The 22,339-nt window shown below is 57.6% G+C and overlaps 1 protein-coding gene across 2 annotated transcripts; it reads right to left on the reverse strand.

Moving 5' to 3' along the window:
* Nucleotides 1–70: 70 nt before the first annotated feature.
* On the reverse strand, nt 71–21,649 carry ACACB (acetyl-CoA carboxylase beta; the record flags this gene model as incomplete). Of its 2 annotated transcripts, none has more annotated exons than XM_080628402.1 (52): nt 21,477–21,649; nt 18,719–18,851; nt 18,494–18,632; nt 18,116–18,225; nt 17,874–17,955; nt 17,373–17,471; nt 16,968–17,077; nt 16,608–16,718; nt 16,245–16,454; nt 15,937–16,107; nt 15,652–15,813; nt 15,322–15,485; nt 14,771–14,921; nt 14,588–14,691; nt 13,921–14,002; nt 13,276–13,421; nt 13,048–13,198; nt 12,769–12,903; nt 12,146–12,292; nt 11,855–12,043; nt 11,335–11,435; nt 11,163–11,251; nt 10,960–11,084; nt 10,450–10,563; nt 10,260–10,373; nt 9,799–9,888; nt 9,577–9,695; nt 9,244–9,381; nt 8,759–8,858; nt 8,551–8,658; nt 8,353–8,409; nt 7,908–7,949; nt 7,616–7,831; nt 7,362–7,517; nt 6,543–6,746; nt 5,861–6,016; nt 5,364–5,486; nt 4,915–5,184; nt 4,676–4,773; nt 4,382–4,502; nt 4,048–4,158; nt 3,499–3,642; nt 3,294–3,414; nt 3,039–3,135; nt 2,764–2,860; nt 2,396–2,531; nt 1,944–2,121; nt 1,674–1,786; nt 1,117–1,271; nt 745–915; nt 306–442; nt 71–197 (listed from the first exon to the last, which is right to left on the reverse strand). In XM_080628402.1, the coding sequence occupies exons 1-52, from the start codon at nt 21,632–21,634 to the stop codon at nt 71–73; spliced, it is 6,882 nt and encodes a 2,293-aa protein (XP_080484528.1). In that variant the 5' UTR covers nt 21,635–21,649. The 2 variants fall into 2 exon arrangements, with proteins under 2 accessions (XP_080484528.1, XP_080484529.1); XM_080628403.1 differs by having other exon boundaries at nt 1,893–2,121.
* Nucleotides 21,650–22,339: the final 690 nt, after the last annotated feature.

Consider the following 22,339-nt stretch of genomic DNA (forward strand, 5'->3'; position numbering starts at 1 on the left):
CTGGGCAGCCGCGTGTTCCGGGGTCCCTGCTGCCCCATGGCAATTGCCCTGCACACCGCTGGCCACCGGCTCAAGACGGGCTGTTATTACCCACCGTGGACAGGAGATGGACAGCCTGGGCCTTCTGTGCAGGGCTGAGGTGCTGAGCTATCTGGATGATGCAGTCCATGGCCACCTCGGGGTTGGTTTGCACCAAGCTGCAAGGCAGATGGGAGAGGGAGGCTGAAGCAAGAACTCATCTCCACCACATGGTGTCCCCAGTGAGAGGGCATCACCGCCCCATCCCAGCTCCCGCTGCCGCTCACCTCCGGACGCGCTTGAGCGCGTAATCCCGCTTCAGGTACTTGATGTTCTCGCGGATGGCTGACTGCGTGCTTTCATTCTCCTGCATGTGCTTCTCCAGCCACTCCACCACCACCTGGTTGTTGTCCCAGAGGTAGCCCTGGGGAGAGCAGCACCGTGGGCAAGAGGTCCTGCTGCCCGCACAGCCTGAGCCCCCCTTTCTGCTGTGGCCTCGGGGTTTTTCCTCTCATCACAAAACCAGGCAAGGGGGTTTTGCTTCTCAGGCCTGCACATGCAGCACAGCACAATCCCCGCTGCCTGGCATGCAAACACCCACCCTGGCACAGGGTGGAAAACAGCAATTCCCATCCCAGGTTTACAGGCACTAATGGACAGTGCCTGAGTGACAGGGAAGAAGGTGACAGCCCCAGGGGTGCCCCAGGAGGCTGGGGCTGGGGGTACCTTCTCAGTTCCTTCTGTCTCCATGAACCAGCGCCGCAGCATGGACTGGATGTGGATGTGGCTCAGCTCACTGTTTGCCTTCAGGACCTCAGCCTTCACCACCTCCTCCAGCAGCAGCCGGCGCAGGCGCCAGTAGAGGAAGGAGCGGGCGCTCTTCCACTCCAGGATGTCCTGCAGGAACGGGGCAGAGCCTGGGTTTGTCTTTGCAGGAAGAAGAGGAGCTGATGGGCAGCGCCTGCTCCCTCACCGCTCACCCTGGGGGGTCTCTGCACCCAGGGCAGGAACACTGAAGCCCCGACCCCTAGGAAGGGACTTTGTGCCACCACAGCAACCCCGCCATGCCCAGCCCCATCCCATGGTGCCCGGGCTCACCGTGATGACGCCTTTCTCCTGCATGCGGCCCGGGGTGTCGTGCAGGTCAGCGAAGTGCAGGGCCACCTGATAGTACATGGGCAGCAGGAGCTCCTCCCGGGCCTTGAGCTGCTGCTCCAGCTCCTTGCGCTGCGCCTCGGACAGCTCGGGGGTCCCTGTGGGAGATGCTGTGCTGAACAACAAACCCCCCTCCATCCCTGTGATGGGATCCACAGGACACCCCAGGGGCGGTGCTCCCACATCAGCCACCCCCACCAGGAATCACATCCCTTTGCTTTGGAACATCTACACCCCCGCTCTGCAATGACTGTGCTCATCTCATTAGGTACCGATTCAGCATGGCCATTGCCATTCTTCATCTCAAAGCATGGGAGGAAAGTCCAGCACCACATACGGGTGTTTTAAAGTACCATCACATCCTCTTGGCAGGCTCCACCATCAGAAGAGCCATAGGGAATTTTCACAGAGGAACACTAAAGGATTTCCTGATGGTGTTTGGGCCTCGTGTTTTCTCTTACTGTTATCAATGCCCGCAAACTGAAACACCCTTCTCTTACCCAGCTGCTCAGCCAGGTTGGCATAGACTGTATCAAGCCTTCTCATGGTCTTCACTAAATCTTTCTTTCTAAACTTAATCTCCACTGTTCCTCCAGGCTCCAAAATGCCTGCCCTGGAAGAAAAATGTGGTAAAGATCAGGGACTGAAGGGAAGAATAAATCCCAGGACAAGAGGTCCACGCAACTCTCAGCAGGATTGTGACTGCAGTCCCCATGCACCAGCTCTCATTTCCAGGCTGCAGAGGATGCAGACATGTTCTGGATGCTGACCTGCTCTCCTTGTCTGCATACAGCTCCACGTACAGGGGGTTGATGGTGGAGTCGATGACCACCCAGGAGCCCCCCCGCAGCTCTGCATGTGGTGGGATGTAGACCAGGATGGGCTGCTTGAAGTCCCGCAGGCTATCGACAATAAAGGCACCGAACTTCAGCATTTGGTCGTACATGTCTGAAAGCCAAAGGGATTTAGCTGGGTGCTCTGATGGCCATGGGTTCCCAAAGCCACCTTCTCCATTGAAGAGACCAAACCAGCATCCCAAAACCAGCCCAGCAGGAAGCCACCAAGCCCTGGGACCTGGGTCCTGGCAATGCCTCATCCCATTCCCAGCCCAACCCTGCATCCTATTGTGGTGCAGGCGGGGCACTGGTGGGCTGGGTCATCCCAAGACCCCATGAGGTGACAGGAGTGCCCGCAGTACAGGGATGCGGCCACCCCGAAGTACCTTTCATGCCACTGGAGAAGCCTCTCCAGTTGGCAAAGATCATGAGTGGGAGATGCTCCCGGTTGAAGTCCCGAATAGCCTGGGCTGTTTTAAAAGCAGAGTCTGGGAACCAGACCTGCCCGGCCTGTTGGACTATCTGGAAGAGACAGAGCAGCAGCACTGAGACTGGCACCAGTGCTCCCCAGCATGCTACACTGGCAGGTCAGCAACACATGGTGTGAGAGCTGAAAGACAACAAAGTGAGCGAGCAGCCTTCATTCCACCAGTGTTTACGGAGAAGCCAAAGGATCACACTAAGCTTCTGACCTGCTCCCCCCTCCAGCCTCCTCCCGGCTGCCATTCAGCCACACTGAGGTCTCCCCACACACCTTTGCCTCTGAGTCCAGGTTGGCCGGGTCCGCAGGTATGGTCACCTCCACGGTGCGGGTCTCGACAGCGATGACACCCACAGGGAGACCTCCCAGCCTGCAGCAGGGCAGGGAGCTCTCAGCAGAGGCCAGTTCCCCTCCATGTTGCACCCCAGCCCCACGAGAGAGGCATTTCCCCTCCATCATCCCAAAAGCAATGCCACAACCGGGGCATAAGAGCATGGCCACACGTGCAGGCTCCCTGCATGAGTCCCTGCCCCTGCTCCCAGCACTACCTTGCTCTGCCAACCACAACTGTTTGAGCCCATGGCCTCATGATCTCCATGAAGCTGCCCTGGTCAAAGAAGCCGCTCTGCCAGGTCCCCTTGATTGCTGCAGAGCACAGGAAAAGGTGGAGTGACACAAGGGTGAGCACCAAAGAGCTCCTTGTGCACCACAAAAAAGCACCCCCTGTACCAGGAGCCACGGTTTGCACCTACAAGGTATGTTTGGGAGCACTGCTGCAGAGGTCTCAACTTGCTCTCACTTACTTGGATGGGGTCTCCCTGCCAGCATCCACCTGGGATCATAAGGGACTTTGGAAGGGATAAAATCGATTTCTCTTTCAATGGGGTCAGTTATGGCAATGATGGGCACTGGGCTCCGGTTGTCCTGCAAGGGAGAGCCCCAGAGGGCAGGTCAGCAGCCAGCTATGGGGTGACACCCCACACCACCATCCTGCAGCACCCCTCCTACCTTGGGCATGTAGGAGAGCCACTGCAGGATGGTGTAGACCCCCGCGAAGTCATCCGGGACGGTGACATGGGAGACGCCATTGTTGTGCATGATCTGCACCCCTCCCAGCTGGTTGTTGGAGGTGTAAACTTCACGGCCCAGCACCTAGTCAGAATTAACACAAACACAGATCAGTCTCTGCTCACACAGGAGCTGCTCCTACTTGCTCTAAGTCAAACACCTGCACAGGCACGTTCCCTCTGAGTTGAGGCTGAATTTCCACCTCTGTCTACCAGGCTGATCTTAAAGCAATTGGATCTTGCTTTTGACAAGTGCATTGGTTGAGCCAAGCAGCTTTCAGATCAGCTCAAACCAGTGCCATTCTGCCCAGAGATGGGTCCTGCCCCTGGGGCCAGAGCCAAACTATTCCTGTGGTAGCTCCTCCAGACAGGTCCTATGAGGTGACACGCAGGGACCTGCCACCTCTTCCCATGGGACAGGGAAGGAGCCCATGCATGCAGTAGCATGAGGGAGAGTGCCAGGGGAGGACACGCAGCCAGAGCACGGTACCTTATTGAGAGCAGTGACACCAGTGAGGATGATGTGGGAGTTCTCCACCTGGATGACGCGCTGGCCCAGCCTCACCAGGTACGCACCAATCCCAATGGCACGACAGGACACCTGGATACACACACACACACACAAGGACACGTGAGGTTACTGTCTCACATGGAGAAAGGGCCTCAGCACAGCCTGGGAGCACTGATGAATGATGCTCTGCAGGGGTCTGCACAGTCAGGTTGTGCCAGGTCACTTGTTACATCCTATTATTCCCCTCAGAGTGACCTTAAAAGCAAGTAGGAGACGGGGAGGAGTGGAGCTGGGGAGTGGCCCGTGGCCGTACCATGCTGATGGTCACTATTTCATCGTAAGCACGAGAAGACTCCCCAGCGATGGTACCAGCAGCTCTCAGGTTTTCCACCCCAAATCCATTTTCCTTCCCGATGATGTCCAGGAGGACGTACCTCGGGGGAAAGCAGAGCCACAGTGGCATAGGTAGGACAGAGGGAAGCAGGGAAGCACCCACTTGCATGATGTGCCTGGCAGGATGCTGAGCCCGGATGTGGGAGCTGCATCCTGGCAGGGGTGTAGGGCAGGGTTGGGGTGGTTCTGTGTGCCCCATGGGATGGGGGCTCACCTGGACTCGCCCGCTTCCTCCACGTGCTCACAGTGCACTGAGTTCATGGTGCTGACCCTCGTGTAGTCCTGGGGGGTCAGGTACAGGTACTTGAACCCCTGAAAATGAAGAAGAGGATGAGCTGTGAATTGTGAAGCCCTCCATGCACACGCTCATTGATCCCAGTTCAGATGTGAGCAGGGAATGACCAGAGAAGCTCTCAGTTCTCTGTGGTGGCAGGAGGTGAGGTGCTCACACACCTTGTAGGGGTCCTCAGGGTCCACCCAGGCCACCTGGAACATGTGCTTTATCTCATCAGCAAAGCCGATGCGGGCACCGCTGTTGGCAGCGATGTAGATGCGGGGGATGCCCTCGGCCCGCGCCAGCTCCGAGGCCCGCAGGAAGACCAGGTCCTCCTCAGGCCCGAAGGAGCCGATCCTGTGCGTGATGTCGTTGCAGATGAGCACAATGTCCCGGCCCTTCGGATACTCGGGGGTCTTCAGCTTCATTTTGAAAGCCACCATCCCAACCTGTCCCAAAAGAGCACAAGGTCACAGGGCTCCTCTGGAGAACAGGGATCTGAGGTGCAGGCTGGACTAACCAACAGAGAGAATGCTTGAGGAGCATCTCCCAGGCTTTAAATACCAGCCTTTCCCACCTCCTGCAGCACAACTTACCACCACCGCTTTCCTAAATCACCCCTCACTACCTGATTCCCTCCAGGAGCCCTGTTCATCTGCACAAGCTGCCCCTGCGAGTCCAGCACCAGCTCGGTGTAGGTCAGGATGTCCTTGCGGTGCCGCTGTGAGGAGCCCCACAGCTTGAAGAGAGCCTGCAGAGACAGAGCACACAGGATGAGCTGAAAGCAGGGGGCTGGGCCAGCTCTGAGGCTATCGCTGAGCACAGACACGCTGCAGCAGCAGGCTGGGACTTGGGGGGAGTAAAACCCTGTGTTAGAGCCCCCACCCTGCTGCAGACTTCTTGTGTGGGGCTTTCTGGTTAACATCCTTCAAGATGTTAAGCTTCCAAGAGCCAGGAATTGGTTTAGAAATGCTTCATATAACCAAAAGTGATGAGACTCAGGCTCTTCTTTTTGTCATTTGCCAGCTCAAATGAGGATTCTTTTCCGCAGATGGGAATATCCGGGCAGGGTGGGAATAAACAGCAAATGCAGTGCTTTGGAGCCCCTCTCTCCGCCACACTGACCTGCCTGATCATCTCTGGGAAGTCATACACGTAGGTGGTGCCCAAGGACTGCGCCTGGAACCGCTTGGCCTGGAGCAGGTCCTTGGTGACGTAGGCAGTGTTGATGAGCATCCCGTGCTGCTGCCCTTGCTTGTCCCCATACGACTGAAACATGATCTGCAGAGAAGGGCAGAGCATTGGCTGCCTGCCCTCCGCACGCGGGCGAGTCCCCTCTGCAACACTAAGGTGCCAGAGCCTGGCAGGGCTGGAGCACTGCTGAGCTGTGCCTGGCCAAGATGCTCATGTTTGTGGCTCTACTTGATCAAATAACAGGATTTTCAACCCCGCTTTTTGCTATTGAGGGCACAGAGTGTGCTGCAAGCACCAGTAACACCCTAACACTGACCTCCCAGACCAAAAACTGCCCAACTACAGACCACCAATACCCCAAGGAGTCCGAATGGATGGAGCTCAGCAGCATTTTGGACCAAAGCATCACCCTGAGGTGCCCAAATGGATGCAGCACCAAGGGCAGTGAAACCAGCCCAACCCTGGGAATGCTGCTGCATGGTCCCAGGGGCTCTGGGATACACCAGCATTACAGGTGCATGAGGAGTCTTGCAGCAACCACCCCAAAGCTTCTCTGTGCCAACAGCTGCTCAAAGCAGTCATGGCTGGGTTCCTGACACCTGCGGTTACTCACACTGCCAGTGGTGGGGTCCTTCACTTCCTTGTAGAGGCTGATGTCCAGGTAGTAGCCAGACTCATTGGTCAGGAAGAGGCGGATGGGGATGGCCTTGGCAGTGGGTGTCAGGCGGATGTTGATTTTCACCTCGGCCTGCAGCACCCGCAGCTTCCAGAGGCGGCTGCCATAGCGCATCACCACGGACCGCACCGACTCCTCGATCTGGGCATGGGACAGGACACAGGTGGGGACGGCACACAGGTGGGTCAATGGCCCCAGCGCCAACACTGTCATAGTGTGCAATGCCAAGGCAGCCCCTTTGCATCCCCACCTCAAAGTCATTTTGGATTCGGTTTGGGAAAGCCCCTTTTCCCTATCCCTGTGGGCTGGTGTTGCCATCCAGCCTCTCCACTGGGGAAACGGAAAGATGATGTCCCAGATCCTCCTGAAGGGGCACAGCCCCAACTCCTTCAGACCATACAGTCCCTGCAGGAAGAGTCTGCTGCTCACCCCTGTGCTCTCCAGCAAACCATCTGCTTGTTCAAGTCTCTACAAAAATCCCTGCTCATTGCGAAGTGTGAAATCTCAGCACCTCCCCAGCAAACAGCCCACAGTGAAGGTCTGACACAGAAATTAAGCTGCAGGAGTCTGTGGGGTTGCCAAATACATCTCCCATCTAGCACCTGGTGGGCACTGGATGGGATCAAGGACTGACAGCCAGTGTGGGGCATTGCTGCATGTCTGTGCAATGGTACCAAGCCTGAGGATGACACAGTCTTCCATCACACTGACCAGCAACATGCTGACAAGCAGGAAGCAAAACACCAAGAAACACACCTTGGAGGGGTCCATGATGACTGTGGGGACGAAGTTGAGGAAGATGTGGTTGCAGTCGGTGCGAACAACAGTGTTGCTGAAGGCCACCTCCAGCTCATCCATCGCCTCCAGGAGCAGCCGCTCGCCCTCATTCTGCAGGTACTCGAAGGAAGCCTCCTGCAGTGCACCGGGTGGCTCAGGGGCGGCCGGAGCACCCCCTGCACCCCAAACTCACCCCACCTCTGCCCGCACCCGGGGGCTCAGCGTGGCCTTGCCTTGGTGATGAAGTCCGAGTGGCGCACGATGGCGCGGATGAAGAAGCGGTAGTCGGTGGCCTCGGTGCCCGCCTGCACCCTGGCAGCCCCCAGGTACAGATGCATCTTGTGGTTGGCGCAGGGGATGGCCGTCAGGTCGAAGTTGCGCATGCGGCTCAGCTCCAGCTGGAAGGCCAGTGCTGGCTCCAGGTGCCGGTAGATGCGGTCCTCTGCAAACTGGGGCAGCACAGGGGGGTGAGTGAGGGGCTGGTCACCGTCACCGGATGGGTTCTGCTCCAACCACAGCTCCTACCTCATCCCTGGCTCTGAACGTGAAGAACTTCGGGAATTCTCTCTGGAGCAAAGGGAGAGAGAACACCGTGAATACTTCCGGCACACAGAGGATTTTCTGATTTACAGTGGATTCATTAAACAGAAAAGGCCTTGCAGGTTTCCTCCTGCCCCAGAGCAAAGAGAACTGGAGTAATTGAAGCCTTCTAAAGGCAGCTTAAAGCCGTGGAGCGGCCACACAGGAGCCACACGTTACTAGAGACATTAGCAGCATAAAGGATAATACAGGAGATAAATCACTCGTTGAACTCATTAATTAATTGCCAGCTCCTGATGCTCAGGAGGTACATCCATCACTCAGCGCTACGGCTGCAAGTTACTTATAGATGTCTCGAGGCACTTCAGGCAGGCAGAAGCTCGATGTGTCTAAAGTCACTCTGCCTGCCTGCAGCTCAGTCTGCACTCACCTGCTGGGCAATGAGAAACGTGATTCTCCGGAGACCACAGTCAACGAGGAACTTTTTCTACATGGAAACAGCACATTCCACCAGTCACAAGAGCTTGAAAACCTCTCCACTGAGGGAGCAAACAAAACCCAAGTGGCTGCTGTGGGGTGCAGGGTTTTGCAGGGTCTGCAAAAGTGGGGTCCAGCCCCAGTGACAGACCTTGGACTGGGCAAAGGCTCTGAAGATAGGCACCAGCTTCTCATCTTCCGCATGGTCAGCCCAGCGGAGCGCGACGTTGAGGATATGGATTGGCTCCTCGTGGATGTTCTGGGAACAAAACCAAACCCCTGGGTCAACCGCAACCAGCAGCAGCAGCAGCGCCATCCCAGCACCACCTGAGAGGGATCAGAAACAGCATCGTGCCCACCTTGGCCTCCTCCTCCTCATAGATGGTGGCTCGTGGCTCATTGAAAAACGCACTCTCTGAAGGTGGGTTGGCAAAACAGGACATTACTTCATCGAAGTTCCTGCCCAAATGGCAGGGATTGGGTCACAAGTCAGTGTTGTCATACCCATCCCTGCCTGAGGGACAGCACCAGGAACAGACCAGGATCACCAGCCCATGACAAAGCCACAGCTCATGAAACCCAGCTGAGTGCTGCTGTGCTCACGTGAAGAGATGCTTAATGTGTGCCAGGCAACTTTCCTCAGGCTCCACATGGCCCCAAAAGACACGTCATGGCCCCACCATAGTGCCTGTTGTACTGAAAATACCCAGCCCCAGCCTCTGGCTGCAGGAGGAACAGGAGCTGCTGCCAGCTTTGGCTCTTCCACCCCCTTGTGCTCCCCAATGACTGCATCAGCACCCAAAAGACACGTGTCTGACCAGCAAGCCATGTCCCTGCACCCCACCTGGTGAAGTCCTCAAATCTGTCAAAGGCCACCATAGCTCCCAGCCGCTGGCTCAGGGGAGAAAAGCCACTGTCCATGAAGAGCTCAGTGCTGTGCCGGGCCAGGTCAGGGTTGGATATGCTGATGGGGACAGACATCCTGCATCGGGGAGCAAGGCAGCCATCAGTCACGGGTGGAGGCACCGCTCCTCGGTCCAAAAGGGACCACACATGTCCCATACTGGACCCTGACCCACAGGAGGCTCATCCTGCTCTACTGGCAATGGGAGCATACAGCAGTTCTCTCTGAGGGTCCCCATGTTTTGCATGGAGGAGCTGATCCAAACCCCCATACCTGTTTGGGTGGGAGGAGGGCAGCATGAACTGGAACTCCACCAGGCAGGTGCCATCCGAGAGCTGCCGGTGCTGCAGGCTGTTCAGCTCGTAGGCGAGGTACCCGCGTCGCACATAGACCTGGAAGGGGACAGCAGGAGGTACCACTGTGCCCCTGCTCCCACCACACACATCCATGTCCCCCCCAGAGCTTCCATGCCTCTGGGCCCCCCCCAGCCCTCACCTCCAGTGCTGCCATGCGCACTGCCTGGTTGGTGTGGTAGAAGAAGATGGGAAGCACATCAAAGATGGTGGTTTCTGAGAGGATCAGTTTCTGGGGGAAGAAAGCAAGATTTCAGGCAAGGATGAAGTGGGAGCCCTGAGCTCCATCACAGGAGGGCAGAGGAATGCTCCAGAGGGGTCCCTCCATATGGGGCTGTGCAGGACTGGTCATGGGACACCCAGTCCATCACAGGGACACTGCCAGACCCAGACATAGATCCACGCATCAGTCCCCCACCAACCAGGGAGAGGAACAGGGGATAGGGCCTGGTAGCAATGGATGGCACCCTCTCCTCTCCTCCGCACAGGCACCAACACTGCAGCGAGGCTTTGATTGCTTTTTGGGCTATTTCTAAGACTAAACCCCTTGCACCTCATAAAGCCACCTAAATTCCAACTGTGGAAAAAAGCACAATTCCCAACCTTCAAGTTTTCAGGGGAGAACTCCTGTCTGTACATGTCGATAGAAGAGAGGAAGATGGACTCCACCTGGTTGTGCCGCAGCTCATAGGAGGGCAGGTGAGAGGCAATGAGCACCTGCAAGAGGAGAGGTTGCTGGGAGCACAGGGCATGGGGACAGGGATGGGGACAGGGTGACAAGGTGCTCACTGACCTGCCGGGCTCTCAGGGCCACTTTGGAGTGCTCGGTCTTGCTGAGCTGCGTCAGCTCGTTGAGGATGGCTGTCAGCTCATCTGTCAGCGTGGGGTCACGGCCACAGAGCTGGTCCTGCAAAGCACACACCACCATGGCTTGGCTCAGGCCCCTCACCACAGGATGGCTTCTTCCCACATCCCCAGCACCTGGGGGACAAGATCTGAGGAGCTAAAATGGGCAAATGCTGCTCTTTGACCCAAGTGCAGCAATGCCATGCTACAGAGGGGAGATAAAGTCCAACTAACAAGGCAGACACTACAATGCAATCCCCAAACCCTGGGCATTAAACAGAGGAGCAGGAAAGCAGTTTTCCAGGTGTCCACACACTTTCAAGGGGAAAGCACAGGGCTGTGAGAGCCACCCACAGCCATGTCCCATCTGCAGAGATACAGAGCTTGACTTGGCTTACAGCCTTTGCCCCACCACCAGCCTTTACCTCTGGTGCCTTAGGGCAGGGGCTGTACTCACAATTAGCATGGTCACCAGCAGGTTCTTCTTTGCCACCTGGGCATGAGAGAAGATGCTCTCCAGCACCGGGGTCATGTCGGGTTTGCACTGCTCCCGCAGGCTGATGACACACTTGTCATAGTGAGCTGTGGGACAGAGCACGGTGTGAGCCCTGTAGACCTTCAGAGGACCCCCCCAGACCCCTTCAGCCCCTCAGCCCTCACCATGCTGGAACTGTGTCTCCACTTGCAGGTAGCGTCTTAGCAGGTCCAGCACCACCGCCTTCATGTAGCCTGGGATGCCACTGCGGTACCTGGGGAGCAGAGAGCCCAGCGTGCTGCGAGGTGGTGGCAGTGCTGGGGACACCAGGGGGGTTACAGACAGGATGAGGCTCACCTCTGCACCAGCTGCACCAAGCTCTGTGTGTTCATGAAGAAGACCTCCCTTTCAGCCTTCCTCTGCAGTGTGGCTGCATGGGTGTCCAGCACACTGGCGATCTGCAGGGAGAGGGCACAGGGTGCGTGCAGCTCAGGGGACTTGTGATAAGGGATGCAGTGACAAGGGGAATGGCTTTAACCTGCCAGAGGGGAGACTGAGATGAGCTCTTAGGCAGAAGCTCCTCCCTGTGAGGGTGCTGAGGCGCTGGCACAGGGTGCCCAGAGAAACTGTGGCTGCCCCATCCCTGGCAGTGTTCAAGGCCAGGTTGGACACAGAGGCTTGGAGCAAGCTGCTCTAGTGGAAGGTGTCCCTGCCTGCGGCAGGCGACTAGAATTGGATGAGCTTTAAGTCCCTTCCAACCCCAACCAGGCTGGGATTCTGTGCTTTATAACATCTTTTGGCAGGACAATTTCTGGCAGAAACTCACAATAAAAAGGAAGCAAAGGCCATGCCAGGGGTGCAGCCCCATGGCTCTCACCTGCTGGCTGGGAAAGCGGCAGAGCACGGAGGTGATGTTGCTGGCGTACTGTGCCATCACCTTCCGGATCGACTTCTCCACAGAGAGCGGGATTCTGCCTGAAATGCTTGTCATGATCTCCTGCAGCTCCAGGAGGGGCAGGGATGGGTCCCGCAGGGTTTTCATCAGCTGGGCCACCCACTCCTTCACCTGTGAGGAGCAGAAGCTGATGCTACCCACACACCTGCCTTGCCATCCTGGCAAACAGGAGGCAGCGGGGCAGGACACCAACCACCTCTGCACTGTACCCACCTTGGCACTGAAGTAGGGCTCAGGCAGGCAGTACCCATTCATGACATTGGTGAGGTTCTCCAGCACATTGCGGAGAACATGGTGCTGCTTCTCCCCAGTGATGGGGAGGGTCTGCTGAGGTGGGAGCCCCCCTGTGAATGGCTGAGCCTGTAGAGAGCAGAGAGAGGTGGGATGGGCAATGTCCTTGCTCATATGGGACAGAGCCCCCCAAGAGCTGCAGCTGCTCCAGAGAAACCAGCACAACCCCTCCAGAGTCTGCTTTTGGTTAGATACAGCAGAAGCACAAAACGTGCAGCTTCATGTCTCTGCCTACTCCCCTTCATGAAAACAACACAGAAAAACTGGAGATGTAGATAGAGCACTAAAACCTGTATATGAGCTTCTGTACACTAAGTAAGCACACAAGTGATACCTATGCAGAGCAACACCACTGCACACACAGCAGCCACTTGAGCCCCAATGCAGCCAGCTGGAGGATGCAGCATGGCCATGCAAGCACCACTCTGTGCCAGTATGGAGACACAACCCTGCTCATGCCCCAGCCAGGGCAACTCCTCTGTTTTATCCCCACTGAATGTCCACTTGGAGGGGACAGCAGCACAGCTGTCCCCAGGCAGACTCACAGGCTTCACTTTGGTGGGATCATCCAGCTCGAGCCGGGCTATGACACAGCCCGCCTCCAGCAGCGCACCTGGCCGCTTGATGTAGCGCACCCGCCCGGACTCCTCCACAGTCAGTGTCATGATGATCTTCATCACCTGGGTGAGGATAGGTGACATGGTCACCGAGTGAGCAGCACCCACCTGCTTCAGAGCTCCTCAAGCATCGTGGCAGCATATTAGCTTTGCTGTCTACCAGCACTGCAGGGACAGAGCTCCTCCAGGCTCTCCTGCAAAGCTCACCTCAATCTCTGCAAACACATTCCCCTCATCCACATGGCCACCATCATCCACCGTGTACTGCAGCAGCTTCCCTGCGGAGGGCGAGCGCAGCACCGTTGGGTCCTTCTCCTTCTCGAAGTCACACGTTTTATTGCCAATGGTGAGCCGGTATCTTAAGGAGAGGGAAAGGTCTCACCAACCAGCTCCTGGTCAGGGAGGATGGCTGCTGGGGGCCCGGTGGAGAGGTACCTGTCAATCTCCTCCTTCATGTAGGTGGTGTAGCTGTTGCCATCATAGGAGAGAAGCAGCCCGCCGTCATTGAGCCGGTGCACGTCGATCTCTATGTAAGTGCGGTTCATGAAGATGACGTACGTCGTCAGGGACTGACGGGCAACCTACGGGCAATGGCTGGTGAGAACCCTCAGTGCAACCCCCAGAACACGTGCAACAGCCTTCTGGGGGCTAGTGGAAATGGCAGAGGGTAAGGAGCATCTCTCCATGCTTGCCGCAACGGTCTGCACAGGAGCAGCCTGCTGCCATGGGATGGGGCTGTGCCACAAGGGCAGGAGGCAGCAATCTCAGGCTGAACCAAAGACCTGCTTCAAATCACAGCCTGGAGCTGGTTTAACTCAAGGTTCACTGGCTGCTTTCCTTTTAAGTAGGGTTCTTTTGCACAAAGTTCAACTAATAGGGTTTAAAAGCAAGAAGAGGCAGTCCTTTACTAAACTCACAAAAATGTCTATTTAAAATGAGGTTATTAACTTCTTTTTTTATGTTGCATATTTTTAAAGGACAACCTCACATTGATTAAATCTTTCTCCTTCAGGACAGGAGCATACATCCCTGTCCCGAAGTGCTGTGGCTGGTTTGAGGGGAGCACAGCCCCATCCTCACCTGGAGAACATACTTCACGCCCTCATAGATGAGCTCCACATCAACCATGTTCAGCAAGGAGGCTGCTGGCAGGACCTGCCCCCTGGAACACAGCAGACGGGTCAGGCACCACAAGTGCCGCCTGCCCTGCACGGAGCCAAGTGTGTGAGGTGTCAGCATCCCTGCTGGCCTCAGGCCATGCCGGAGGGTGCCAAGGTGACCGCAGGGGACAAGCATCTGCTTTACATGACCCACATGAGCACCTCACAAAAATGCAGCTGGAGACAGGCCAGAAGCTGGCACAACACTGAGATAAGGGCTTGGGGGAGAGCCCCGGGTGTCCTCCAGGGCTGGAGGAATAACCTTGACATTCAAGAGCAAAAAAAAAACCAAGCAGTGCTCAGCCAAGCTGCTTTCCCTTGAAAGCTGTTTTCCCAACCATGGGAAACTTCCCCCCCTTTCCAGATAAAGCAGCAGCAGAGAAGCTGGAGCTCTGAGTCACAGCAGATACCCATTTCCTGACTGTTGCCTCCAGATTTGCAGGGCTTTAGCACCAAGAAAGATGGCCCAGGGAGAGAAGCTCCTGGGTTTCCAGGCTTGCAGAGGCCACCCTTTAGGACATGCATTCCCTGTGCCCACTGAGCTCATGTTACAGCTAAGCCCCCACCAGACAGCCCCCGCTCTGTACCTCTCTAACGTGTGCAGGAAGTCGGTCATGCACGTCCTGAAGGCAGCATCAGCAACATTCAGGGCACCACAGACAACACCCAGCATCGTGTCCGGCTTCTCTGCCTGTGAGGAGGAAAGAGAACAGTGCTTGGGTCTCACACCAGAAGGGAAGTGACAACCCCGAGGGGCCATTCTTCCCTACCTGCACTTTCTCAGCGATCAGATGGTCCAGCCAGCCCGTGTCTATTGCATTGTTCTGGAAGCTCTCTGTCTCCAGCAGTTTAATCAGATACTCCACTGTGGTCCGGAAATCCCCACGGATAGACAGCTCCTTCAGGGCGACCACCATGTTCCTTTAGGGAGCAAAACCCTCCATTAATGACTGATGAGGTGGTGCTTGGCTTTCAGCTGAGGAAACCAGGGAACCACAGGGACTTCAAACACTTACATACCCCAGATACACTCATTACATGGTCACCCAATTACTGACCGAACACTTGCTCACTGGCACTAAGCACATGCTTAGCAGATCACCAAAATGTGTCTTCAAGGATCAGGTTGATGTGCTGGGGCCATAGCACCACCATAGCCCGAAAACTGTGGCTTTGGACAGAGCCTCTGCAGCACAAACAGAGCTCAGCGCAGTGGCACCATTCTGGTCCTCTGAGACAAAAAGCAACTTTTCCTGGCTCATGCACTGATCACAAATCTGCCCAAGGACACCCCCTCTCTACCCTGCCCCGTCACACTCACGAGATGGCCTCTTCCCGGTTCTCTCCCCATGAGAAGCAGTGCCCAAACTGGGAATCAGCAAATTCATGCAGCCCCCCAGCTGCTGCCACGCTGAAGTACCCCCAGACGTTCTTACTGCTGCGGAAGTTCAGCTCCTGCACCGTCCCCGAGCTGGGCTTGAAACCCTGAGTGAAGACAGAGCAGAAAGACATGGAGAAACCCCCACATCATTTATCCCCAGTCCCATGGGTTTAGTGCCCATGAACATTGTCCAGCTGGGGAAGTTCAAGTTCATCCCACAAGAGGCAGGGTCCCCCCACCCGGTGCACAAGAGCCCATCCCCTGGCTCACCTCCTCGGGGTTCTCACTGGTGATCCGGGCAGCAATGACATGGCCCCTGGGCACAGGGGTGTTGGTGGGGCTGCGGAAGTCGATGGATGTATCTCCCCAGGGGCTCTCCCCGTACAGCACCCGGATGTCTTTTATCCTGTGCAAAGGGATGCCCATTGCGATCTGTGCAAGAAAAAAGGGCTTTAGCTGTGAGATCAAGACTTCCCTCTGCCAGGCACTTCTCTTCTTGAATTACAAGACTGTTTCACCTAAAGGCCCCAGAGTCACACAGGTGCACTCAGGTACCTGCAGCTGGGCAGCAGGGAGGTTCACATCCGCAATCATCTCCGTGCAAGGGTGCTCCACCTGCAGGCGTGGGTTCAGCTCGAGGAAGTGGAAGCTCCCATCTTCACTGTAGAGGTACTCGACAGTGCCCGCGCTCACGTAACCCACCCTCTGCGCCAGGCTGACCGCACACTGCGGGACAGGGCGAGACCACCACGGGGAGCACTGACCCTCTGCCCACTGCACCAGGATCGGGGTGTCCTGAGCAAGCAGCCGTGTCCTTGCACGGACAAGCAGGGGCTGAGGCTCTCTGCTGCCCTAAGACCCACCTGCTCCATCACCTCGATGACAGAGGGTGCTGCGATGCTGACGGGAGCTTCCTCAATGATCTTCTGGTGCCGGCGCTGGATGGAGCAGTCTCGGCCGAAGAGAGAGATGGCGTGGCCGTACTCATCAGCCAGCACCTGCACCTCCAGGTGCCGTGCGTGCTGAGCCAGCTTCATCAGGAAGATGGGGGAGCCGGGGGCCTCTGCCTGCACCTGCATTGGGACAGGGTTGTGCTCTGGCATCGCCCCCCAGAATTCATCCCAGGATGGAGACAGGTCTTGGGTGAGCCTGGGGTGGGAGCAGGACCCTGCTGCATGCCCCAGGATGGGATGGGGATGGGAACGGGTGGTCTGGGCATCTCTTACCTGCCGGAAGCAGGTGCCAAATTCTTCCACTGCTTCCACTTTCCGGATGCCTTTGCCCCCACCGCCTTCTGCTGCCTTGATCATCAGTGGGTAACCAATCCTCTTGGCCACCTAAGGCAGATCAAGTACTGGGGTGACTGAAGTGTTTTGGACCCCAACAGCCCACCCTGCACCAGCCCCATGCATCCCCAAGCAGGATTGCCCTGAGTCACATCCATGCAGAGGGACAAACTGCTGCTGAAACAGCCTTGCATCACAGTCACGTGTGCTTGGAGGCCAAAACGGCCAGGACATGCAGGCTGCAATGAGGAATAGTAGTGGAGCTTTACCTCCAGCTTTACCTCCTCCCATGAGCTTTACCTCCAGGCCTTCCTCCACATCCTTTATGCAGGCCTGGTCATACGTCTCGAGGGGGATGCTGATCATCTGCTCATGCTTCTGGCCCTCCTCTGACCGCTGGGCCAGGAGACCTGCGGGCACAGTCAGGGCTACGGTTGAGGCCAGGGTGGCATGGCTGCGGTGGCATGCTGGCTGTGCCCTGGAGCTGGGGACCATGTGCTGGCACATGCCATTTCCCTTGTTTCCATGCACCCTGTCTCCAAAAAATCCTTTCCTCAAGACAGAAACTGCTTGGCTGCAGGAGGGTCCCCAATATCTGCAGCTGCTCTGCCAGGCCAGGAGCCCCAGCCCTGGTGCTTGCTTTGGGGGAGCAGAAGAGGCAGGCAGGAGGGAAATGGGGGGGGCTGGGGAAGAGGAGGCACTTACCACTCCCGCTCCATGGCAGTGTGGGGATCTGGAGCGTCTGAGCCACAATGGTGGAAGCGACTTTATCCCCCAGTGCCCACATGGCTTCACTGGGGGGACCTTCAAACAGGGAGGGAAGGGGTGAGAGCTGGGCCAGCCCCACCAGCGAGGCTGGCCCCATCGCGTGGATGCTGCAGAAAGCTGCTCCCCACCAAGCCAGCCCTTCTGCAAAGAGTGGGGGCATGGGGAAACCCCCAAAACTGCGGGAGCTTGACCCTTCTCTAGGCTGTCCCCTGGCTGGGAAGCCCATGAGGTCTGCTCCCACCCAACGTTCCTCTGTGAATGCTGCATCAGCATGAGGATTACAGGGAAAACCCAGAAAACTGGGATTCCTGAGACAGCTCCAGGAAACTGGGCTGGGGACTGCCATGCCAGACACATGAAACAGGGAGTGACCACGTGTGCGCACACTAGCCCAGTGCCCACTGCTCCCTTTGCACAGGGGAGGCAGTGAGACCTTACCTAGGAAAGCTATCCCGTTCTTCTGCAGCAGCTCTGGCAGCTTGGGGTTCTCCGAGGCATGTCCCCAGCCAGCCCACACCGCCTGGCACAAGAGAAGGAGCAGTTGAGCTGTTACCTCCTGCCTGGCATCTTCCCGTCGGCCACAGCTCCACACAGAGGGACATCACCCTGTTTCCAAGTGCCCCTTCTGCCCTCGTAGCTCCCCTCAGCAAAGGGGTGGGAGGCCCATGAGCCGCTCTTACCTGGACTGGGATCCGTTTGGAAATGTCCACGATCAGCTCCACATTGGCATAGTTGTTGTTGTTGGTCCCCCCAGGGACAGGCACGTAGTGATCTGCCATTTTGATGTACTCTGCAAGACAGCACATGGCAATAGATGGAGACAGTCCCTGCAGCCTCGCCCCACTCACACGCTGCCCCTTGGACCCCCTCCCCAAATCCTCCATCCCACAGAGGCTGGAGAGGGTGCAGGAATGACTCACTCCTCAATCTGGCTGCACAGGAGGCCAGTGTGTGACCCTGGGCGGTGCTGAGCCCCCACATCCCAGGCAGCAGTGCAGGGAGATGAAAGGGCTGCCCCAGCTCAGCCGCACGGTGGGGAACTTGCTTTTAGGAACTACCTGCATTAGCCTTGAGGTCCTCGGGGGTGACCATGACCACGAACCGAATGGCCCGCTCATTTCGGAACATCTCATAGGCCCACCGGCGGATGGAGCGCATGCACTTCACAGCAGCAATGCCATTGTTGGCAATGAGGATCTGGGGGGGCGACAAGGACAGGGGGTGTCAGGCTGGAACCTCTCCTCGCTGCTCAGTGACCCAGGCAAAGGGGTGCAGGGAAAGACCTTCTCAATGACACGGTTGCCACCGAAGCGGGTGACGAACTCCGCCTGCGAGGCGACGGTGAAGTCCCGTTGCAGATCCATCTTCTTGTGTTCACGTCCCTTCTTTGCTAGATGTGAGCCAGACATGCTAGGCCTGCAGTAGGACATGATGGGCATCAGCGAGCCCACAGCCATAGGGGGAAGCCCCCACCAGGCACAGTGCATGCTGGTGCTGGCTCCGGCTTTCCCAGGGCTGGGATCTGCAGAGAGTGGGGCAGGAGCAGGCACTGGAGACCAGACTGTGCCCCTCTGCTGTTTCTTCCAAGGAAAGCAATAAAACCCTTCACCCTGCTGACACACGCGGGAACACCGGGATTCACCTTCCTCACCACCAGCTCCCTGTTGTGCACCAGATCTCTTCAAGGACATTTACCACCCACTGCAGTGCTGCAGAGGAAAACTGGTGCTGGCCGAGTTATATGGGGGAAGAAATCTGGGGTGAGCAGAGTGTGTTTTGCAATTAAAACACCCCCCATCTGCTGCTGGAAACACTCTGGAGCAGGGAGACTGCCAAGGGACAGAGCACAGACCAGGGCGCTACATGCACAAACCCCCCTTTACAGCAGCCAAGGTCTGCTGCAACCGCCCTCCCCAGCTCCCTATTCACACCAAACCCCACTGCAGGGCTGTATCTGTTCCCCACATCCCCAGAGGACACTCAGAGTGCCCAGTGGGGCGAGTAGCAGGAAAAACAACAGGTACATGGGATGACATGGAACATCCTTCTCTCAGTGCCCATGCGAGGCAAAACAGGTTTGCTCCCTCCAAACCCCATGGGGCGAACAGCAGGTCTCCAAGGGGTGCAGCCAGAGACACCCCTACGAGCTGCATTAAGGTCACCAAAGGGGGAGCAGGAACCCTTGGGAAGAGCCTGATGCACAGCTTCCCGCAGCTGCCTCTGGAATTTGCTCTCACACAGCCTGCAGTCACAGCTCCCTGCCGGAGCAGACCCCATCCAGCCCTTGCTGCCTGCTCCACAGCCCCCAGCCTCCTTCCCGAGCTCACCACGCTGCCGGCCACACTCACCCCAACCGTGGTTTTCCACCAAGGGCATTCCCATGCCCTCCAGGGTCTATTCCTTGTCCCGCAGCCCATGGTGCATCCCCGCAGCGGGGTGACCGGAGCAGCCCCTCGGCAGGGCTGCAGCCCCGCTGGGCTATAAGGCAGCCCTCGCACCGCCCACCTCCTGGCCCGGCGGGCACAGGAGGGTCTGGCCTGGCACCCTCCCCGGCAGCCGGGCATGTGCTTCCCCTCGGCCCTGCCTGCCGCTTGGAACAACTTTCTATTTTAATTAACAGCTTCACATTCCCCCCCTTCCTAACTCAGCCGGGTTTTGAGCTGTTGATTGTTACCCCGTGGGTGAGCTATGAATAAGCAAAGGCAGCAGGGCCAGGCCCCCCCTTGAATGAGCAGGTTTCACACGAGTAGCACTTTGTGTGGTTTGGTTTTAAGGGGAAACGTGTTGAAACCTCTGGGATGTTGGGAAATGTCCCAGTCTCTCCCTGCACCCAGGGTATTTTCCAAGTAGCTGGAGCACCGCATTGAGCAGGGAAAGGTTTATCACAGCAGAGATACCCCAACAGCTGCACTGTGCATGGAACCCCTAAAACCTCAGCTAGGCAAGAAGACACCATCGCGTTTTGTAGCACGCATCCCAAAAGGTCTTTTCTTTTCACGGCGAGCAGAGCAGCAGCACTTTGGTTTTTGTACTTCAAAGGGCTGGGAGCTCTGCTTGTGTGGGAAGCTACCCCCAGAGCAAAGCTCATTCACTTTTCATCAGCTCATCACAAGAGCACCAAAGAGCTCCCTTTCTGCCTTGAGTAATCCACCTGCAGTGGTTGTAAGGGCAGAGGAAGAGCAGGAGCAGCATAGGAGCACCCCATGTACCCCACTCCTCATGGGATGCTGTGCTTCCCCATGCACAATGTGTTAGCATCCTCCCTTACAGCACAAGCGAAGTGAAGCTGGCAGCAGGACAGGGACCTTGTGGGATCCATCCGTGAGGATGCAGGACAACACTTCCATGCACAAGTGCACACATGCAGGTGCAAAAGGCCCACATACACCCCATGGCATGCCCCCAGCAATGCTCATGCACCTGAAGGATGGTGAATGCATGGAAACACAAACAGTGCCCACTGCAGCCCTTCCACGCACTGCAACCAACCCAATCCTGCCTTGCCAGGCAAGAAAATCCCCACTCCCTGATGTACACCCATCCTATGCCAACCAGTGCTGCAGGCGGTGCATCAGCACAGCCTCTCCCAGCACCAGGATATGGCACAGAGGCAAAGGGAAGCAGCAAAACGAGAGGAAGGTGTGAGAAACCAGGGGTAATTCAATGATTTGGCCACAGTGCCGGGGAAGCAGCATTTGAAGGAGCACCATGCACCCCCAAAGCACTTCCCACCCTGTTCTTTGACACCCAAAAACCACTCTAATGGAGCAGTCTTTGCCCCAAGCCTTGCCGCACTCATGCACGTAGTGCAGTTGTCACACAAAGCGCCCGGGTGTGCCTGCTCATCACGGCATGCTGCCATCAGCCTCAGCAGGGCTCTTCATGCAGCATCAAGTCAAAAGGAACAGGGTAAGGGCATCAGTTGGGGGCTCTGAGGAGCCCAACACACGCACCTCGATGTTAGCAACAGGGGCCCTGGGAAACACACCCACAAAGCACCTGCCCACCCCAGACACGGCGCCTTCACCCCGCTCTCATTACCTCATGCCGTCCGACTCCAGGAGGGTGGCGATGGCGGCGGGCTCGGTGCCCCCCGCCCCGGCCAGGCTGCTGCGCCTCCTGCCCACCCTGATGGCCGCGGCCCGCGGCTCCTCATCGGAGGTGCTGTCCTCGAAGGAGCCCAGCACGAACTTGGCCATGGCGGGGCGGCGCAGCGCCGCGGGGTTGTACACGGCGATGCGCTCCTGCTCCCCCCCCGCGGCCCTGCCGGCCTCCGGCACCGCGCTGGGGGCCGGGGGGCTCGGCCCGGCCGGAGGCTTGGCTGTGCTGGGAGCCGCCGGGGGCTGCTCCGGCCTCTCCTCCTCCTCCTCGGGACGAGCGCGGGACATCCTGGTCGAGATGAGGCGTGCGCACAGCAGCAGGAGCCCGGCAGCCCCCAGCATTCACCTGTGCTGGGGAGGACACCCCGTCATGGCGCCCGCAGAGCCCCCCCGGCGCTGCCGCCACAGCAGCCCCCCGAAGCGCCCAGGCCGCCATCGCTCCCCACAGCGGTGCCAAGGCCCTGCCGGCTCAGCCGGAGCTATTTTTACTCCCCGGACGAAGAGCGGGGCTGGCAGGGGGGGCCATGGAGGGGGGGCCATGGAGGGGGCTCGGCACTGCTCTGCCTTCACACAGCATGAAGGGGGTGCAATGGCTCCCAGCTCCCCACAGCATCCTCAGGAGGGCAGTGAGGCCGCCCCGCTGACCCCAACCCAGCTCCACACGGAGGGGGCACCCTTAAACTGATCCCCCCCAATCTCCACAAGCCATTAAAGCCAGGGATGGCCTTGAGGGAGAACCACCACAACCCCATGTTCCCCTCAACCCTGAGCCCTTCCCATGGGGAAAGGACCGACGCTCACCAT

This window comes from Psittacula echo (assembly GCF_963264785.1).
Source record: "Psittacula echo genome assembly, chromosome: 13".
NCBI classification, from domain to species: domain Eukaryota; kingdom Metazoa; phylum Chordata; class Aves; order Psittaciformes; family Psittacidae; genus Psittacula; species Psittacula echo.